Source organism: Mandrillus leucophaeus, unplaced genomic scaffold (genome assembly GCF_000951045.1).
Source record: "Mandrillus leucophaeus isolate KB7577 unplaced genomic scaffold, Mleu.le_1.0 Scaffold174, whole genome shotgun sequence".
NCBI classification, from domain to species: domain Eukaryota; kingdom Metazoa; phylum Chordata; class Mammalia; order Primates; family Cercopithecidae; genus Mandrillus; species Mandrillus leucophaeus.
The window spans coordinates 3,391,935-3,398,343 of record NW_012101743.1 but is presented as its reverse complement, the minus strand read 5'-3'; the positions used below and the strand labels follow the sequence as shown (position 1 = coordinate 3,398,343).

General features: G+C 42.5%; 1 protein-coding gene across 1 annotated transcript in view; it reads right to left on the bottom strand.

Annotated features, from left to right (window-relative positions):
• Positions 1 to 2,180: 2,180 nt before the first annotated feature.
• Positions 2,181 to 6,409, bottom strand: part of SLC25A43 (solute carrier family 25, member 43) — a 42,542-nt gene continuing 38,313 nt past the window's right edge. Inside the window, exons 4-5 of the mRNA XM_011977206.1 lie at positions 4,515 to 4,649; positions 2,181 to 3,803 (exon numbers count right to left, since the gene is read on the bottom strand). Of these exons, the coding sequence (XP_011832596.1) occupies positions 3,603 to 3,803; positions 4,515 to 4,649 (336 nt within the window). The 3' untranslated portion in view covers positions 2,181 to 3,602. The remainder of the gene's footprint in view (positions 3,804 to 4,514; positions 4,650 to 6,409) is intronic.

Here is a 6,409-nt window from a genome sequence, read left to right as displayed (position 1 = left end):
AAGCAGTGGGAGTGGGAAGAACAAAGAAATCTGTAGCTGGTTGTGGTCAATTACTTGTAAACACCACTGCACTTTGACCAGCCCTCCCTAGTTCTTTGCATAGTTGGCTCATTCTCATCCTTCAGGTCTCATCTCAAATGTCACCTGTCAGAGTAGCCTTCTCTGGCTCTGTGATTTAAAATATTCCCCTGTGGCTTCAGCCGGGGAGGCAGAGGTTGCAGTGAGCTGAAATCGTGCCACTGCACTCCAGCCTAGGTGACAGAGCAAGACCCTGTCTCAAACAAAACAAAACAAAAACCAAAAATAAAATATTCCCCTTACCTCCACATAATTCTCTAATAAAGCACCCTGTATATAAGCACCCTCGTAACATTACAGTCCATGATTACCTAAATTATTGATTAGTTTCCTTGTTTATTGACTGCCACTCTCACTAGAATATAAGCTCCTTGAGGGCAAGGACCTTATCTGCCTTTTGTGCCACTGTGTCTGTAGTATCTAACAGTTATTGAATAAATGCACAAAGCTACTCTTCTTGCTCTGACCCACTTTTGCTTGCTTCCATCTCTGTGACACTGCATATGCCCTGCCTTTAACCTGCAATGTCTTCCTACTCGTGACCAATACATATCCCTTAAGTTCCTTCAAAACTTAGCTCAAGACTCATGGCTGAGTGCAGTAGGCCATGCCTGTAATCCCAGCACTTTGGGAGGCTGAGGCAGGTAGATCACCTGAGGTCGCGAGTTCAAGACCAGCCTGGCCAACATGGTGAAACCCCGTCTCTACCAAGAAAATACAAACATTAGCCGGGCATGGTGGCAGGCGCCTGTAGTCCCAGCCACTCAGGGGGCTGAGGCATTAGAATCACTTGAACTGGGAGGTGGAGGTTGCAGTAAGCCAAGATTGCATCTCTGCACTCCAGGCTGGGTGACAGAACGAGACTCTGTTTAAAAAAAAAAAAAAAAAAAAAGACTCACAACCTCCCCAAATCCCTGTTGATCCCTAGTCTCTCTCCCATGTGATGATCCCTTTAGTTTTTTATTCACTAAGTTTGTATAGAGCTCCTTGGCAATCTTCTGAACAGTTGATACTACATTATCATGCCTTTGCTTGTATTTGCTTTGTAATCAGTCATTTCATATATGTAGGTATGTTTTGTTCCTTAAGACCATAAATTCCTCCTGAGTCAATATTACATCACACATCTTTATAATCCTTCGCAAGTACTTAGTTCAGTGTGGTGCTCACTGTCAGCCACACAGCAGAAAGACAGAACTCTCTTTTCGTACTCCCAAGAAAATGAAATTAGCTGGTAGTTTATTTTAGAAACAGAACAAAAGTTTTAGAGTTCTTCTGATATTAGAAAAATCAGGAATATTATTTTCTCCACTTAATTTAATGAAGAAAAAATCAAAACTGCAGCTCAGAAAACATTTCTGTGCATGACAACTGCAAGAGCTTAGCTATCTATTTAATAATACTTGTGGAAGGGCGGGGTGCCGTGGCTCACACCTGTAATCCCAGCACTTTGGGAGGCCAACGTGGGCAGATCACCTAAGGTAAGGAGTTCGCGACCAGCCTGGCCAACATGGTGAAACCCCGTTTCTACTAAAAATACAAAAATTAGCCAGGCATGGTGGCGGGTGCCTGTAATCCCAGCTACTTGGGAGGCTGAAGCTGGAGAATTTCTCGAACCCGGGAGGAGGTTGTAGTGAGCTGAGATCATGCCATTGGACTCCAGCCTGGGTGACAATTTTTTTTTCAAAAAAAAAAAAAATTACTTGTGGAAGAATACACAAGATATTATCATGAAATAATGTGAGGTTAGGATTTTAGAGTTAGTTAAAAAAAAGGAAAAAATATTTTTGCAGCTTTCATAACTGTTTGAAAAGTTGTCTGTTTCAAGGAAAATAAAGAGTAATAAACATGAACTGTTCACTCTGGGTAAAGAATCTGCCACCCTCCAAACTCTAACAGATTGAGCTACAGATGAGATTTCCATGTGTGTGTGTTAACTGCCATTCTCCATAAAACAGAATGCCGCAGCAGTTGGAAAAGTGAATTATTTTGGTATACTTAAATAGGATAAGGCTCTGAGAGTTTACAGATTTGGCCAGTATGTATTTGACCATAGTTTTATAACTCAGACTAGCAATAAATGACCAACACATCGTTTTTTCTTTGGAAAATACATTTAATCAGAAAAATACTTGCAACATACTGAAAATCTCTGTGTAGGAGTGTATGTCTGTGTATAAATTAACAATTTAATGTTGGATATTAATGCATTTTTAAGTGCATAGATAGGTGCTATTTGAAAAATATAGTTATTTAAACTTTACATAGAATCTCTAAGGTGGAACAATCCTGAAATTTGATTTTTAGGAAGTTTGATACAGATGATTAGGTTAAAGTGTTTATAGTCAGTTACATTTTTTTGGGTATGTGTGTCAAATGTTCCATTTGATCCTTTCTAGGCAACTGGGACATCTTTGAGAATAACTTGACTAAATAATTTATTTTCAGGGTAGGCTTGCAAAGCAAGTTAAAAAGGCAGAGAATTTAGGCCACTGAACTGTACATGACTTCAATCAGAAGTTCTTCGGGGGGATAATTAAGCAGTCATGGTATAAACTGTCTTTGTGAAACACAAGATTTATAAGCCTGGGATGCTTCAAATTTCAAAAAATAAGGATGACTCTACTACAATGGTGATCACTTTTAAATGTTTGCTATTTCCATTTAGTTTCTGATAAGGCATAATTTACACTGTGGTGTGTGTACTCAGAAGTCAGCAAAAATTTGAGTTCAAGAAAGATTGTACTGGGGCAGGGTGCAGTGGCTCACACCTGTAATCCTAGGGCTTTGGGAGGCCAAGGCAGGAGGACTGCATGAGCCCAGGAGTTCAAGACCAGTCTGGGCAACATAGCAAGACCCCACCCACCCCCCACCCCCACAGAAAAATAAAATTAGCTAGGTATGGTGGTGTGCACCTATGGTCCCAACTCTCAGGAGGCTGAAGCAGGAGGATGTCTTGAGCCCAGGAGTTCGAGGCTGCAGTGAGCTATGATTGTGTCATTGTACTCCAGCCTGGGTGACAGAGCAAGACCCTATCTCTAAAAACAAAACAACAACAGACTGTATTGGGAAGTCTCTGGTCAAACTGAGTGAAACTAGGCTGACGTTGGTTTGTGCAAGCTTTGCATTGACTACAAGTGACCCAGTGGCTGACCTCACAACGTGGTATCCACTCAGCCACTTCAATTACCTGTTGCTTTGAGATGTCATGGCAATGCCCTTTCTTTGGTGTCACGTTTCTATTCAGAGCATAAATTGTACATTTTATCACTGCTAGACTCTGGTTATAAAATCTCGTGGAATGCTATCATGATACACTCTTGTTGGGAAACCTTCTCATGGTGCAGGTGTTCACAGGGACATCAGTTTGGAGATTTGAGGTGGTGCATGGCCAAACCGTCTCATTTCCCAGAGCAGCAGATAACAGTAGCTTCTCATCCCTCCTCAGGTGTACAGTTATGAGGCTACATTTATCTGTGATTGCAACACGCTGTCAGTCGGTGCACTTCTAGTTCCATTCCATTTTATAGAGTTGGTTTTTTAGACTTCAGTTTTCTCGTTTTGAAGAACTTCTTTAATTCTCGTAATTCCTGTGGCTGCAAACTCTGATCGACTCCTGGGGTCAATTTATAGCTCAGTGGAGACAGAATGTAACCATTTTGATAAAGACAGATTCTCTTGCAGAACTCAAAGGTGCTAAACATAATTCCAAAATACGGAGCTATCTGTTAAAACCGAAAATGAAGATCAAGTTAAATTCTTAAAAAGAAAACATCAATGTGTCTGCAGTCAACTTGGATCAGAGTAAATTATCTTGTAAAGTGAGATAATGGTGGTGGCAACACAAATGGTAACTCTTTTTGGAATCAGGGAAGATGGCAAAAGGAAAACTGGTTCGGTGTGGGTTGGGAGAGGAATGACAGTGATTGAAGGGCATGACCTGCCTGGGAGGCGCTGGATCTGGGTCATATGCACGCAGACTATCTGATACTGCCTGTCACTATATGCTGACCTTGACTGGAATCATTTACATGCCAGCTAGTGCAAGGTTAGTCCAGAGTGCTTAACTTTTTTTTTTTTTTTTTTTGGTCATGGAGTTCTTTGGGAATATGATGCACATATGCATATACACATATATTTTTGCATAGAATTTTAGGATGAGGGGTTAGGTTCCCCTTAGGGGCCCATGAACCTCCATATTAGGTATCTCTGCACTAAATGCTCAGCTCCTCTGGAATGGGGTATAAGATACTCCACCACTGCACAGGTTCCCTTGTCTACAGGGCTGACAGACAGTGTGCATTCATGGGCCTTGTGCTACCCATTAGTGCTAGAGGGGGTTTTCCAAGCAAACTGTGGTGGGGGTTGGGGTGACAAAAGAAGAGGGTAGAATTGGAAGAGGCAGAGGAACAGCGGAGACTGGTGGCTCTTCTCACCTTCAGTAAATTGGCTGTCAATCCATTCCAGAGCCCCAGGATCCCCTGGGCCTTCACTATCTGCCGGAAGCAGTCCACTGCTCCTGAGAAATGGACATCTACTCCTCCGCTGTGTGGGAGGTAGGGGCTCTGAGCCTGGCAGGGAACAGAAGCTGGGATGAGGTGATTGAAACACTAGGAAATAAATGTCCTAGCAGAAGGAGCCAGAGTCTCAAGTCTACACTCTGGACGCTGGGCTCCTGGCCAAGATGATGGCAAAGAATGGCTGCTGTGGGGTTCTTCTTGTTCTATGGGCTTAGAATGGATATTAACATGCAATACAATCATGATACCCTGTCCATATATTTGTGGTTTATTTTGCCTGGATGGAAGCAGACATTAGGGACAGATTCAATTTCATACTTACATTCCCTCCCAACCTATGCCTTCTGGACATGATAAACATAATCCCATGCCCTTAGCCTTTTTAAAGTCTTCTTCTGTTTCCTTGTCTTTACTGGTCCTTCCCCTGTGGAGCTCCCAAGTGGAGGCTGTTCATTTCTCCACCTCATAGATGTGACAGGGTGGGGAGCAGAGCGATGGTGGCATTCTTCTCGCTCTCTGTTGCTGTTCCCAAACCCTTCCTCCTTCACTCTCATGACAGAAGCACTTAGCTGGGGCTGATGTCACTGAACCGTACTCCTTGGCCTGCTATTATCTACTAATCTGGCCACTCTCCCACATTCATTAAAGACTGTGACACCTGGTGGCTCACCCCCTCCTAGCCTCGCCATCATCTTAGGTAACTTTGGCATCTATAAAGATGACCCAGCCCATGACCAGTTTCTGGCCTTTGGCTTCAGTGATCCTCACCTTTATACCATTTTGGCCACCCCTTGGATATCATCACCACCTTCAGAGCCATCCTGACCGAACCCTATTATTACCAAAATGCTCCATCTCTGAAAGGAACGTTTTATCCTTTAATAATATTATTTTTTTGAGACAGAATCTCACTCTGTTGCCCAGGCTGATGTGCAGTGGCATGATCTCGGCTCACTGCAGCCTCCACCTCCCAGGTTCAAGTGATTCTCCTGTCACAACCTCCCGAGTATCTGGGACTACAGGTGCACAACACCACACGTGGCTAATTTGTATATTTTTAGTACAGATGGAGTTTCACAATGTTGACCAGGCTGGTCTGAAACTCCCGGCCTCAAGTGATCCGCCTGCCTCGGCCTCCCAACGTGCTAGGATTACAGGCATGAGCTACTGCATCCAGCCATCCTCTTAGAAAAATAATTTTACGATCAGATGAAATGACTTTTCAATATACCATCTACATATAAAACTGGTACTACCTGTCCACTATGAAGGGGATGTCCCCTCATACCTGGCTTTCAGAAATGGTGTTGAGTTTAGATTAAGCTATGCATGTACTTTGGTTTGTTTCTGAAACATTTAGTTGGGGCGGTATGGCATTCTGTGGCAATGAAAGCAAGACTATCAATGTGGGAGAGGAGGTGTGGTACAACACTAAGAAGAGCACAACTCTGGAGTTCAGCAGGTTCATTTCGAGTCCTAGTTTCTTCACTTACTTGGCCCTGTGACCCGAGGCAGCTTATCTAACCTTCAGAGCATTCACTGCCTTTTAATACTTGGAATAATTTACTTATTTATTTCCTTTATTTACCTGCTCCTTCCCTGCAACTAGAATTTCAGCTACATGTAAGGAGGGATTTTTTGGTCTGTTTTATTGACTTCTGTATCCTTAGTATCCTTAACACACAGAAGATATTTAATAAACATTTGAATAAATGAAATGCATTCCATTGTCGACCTCCAGGTTGCCAAATCCAGTGGCTCTTTTTGGCTATATTATTACTGGATTTTTTTTTTTTTTTTTTTTTTTTTTT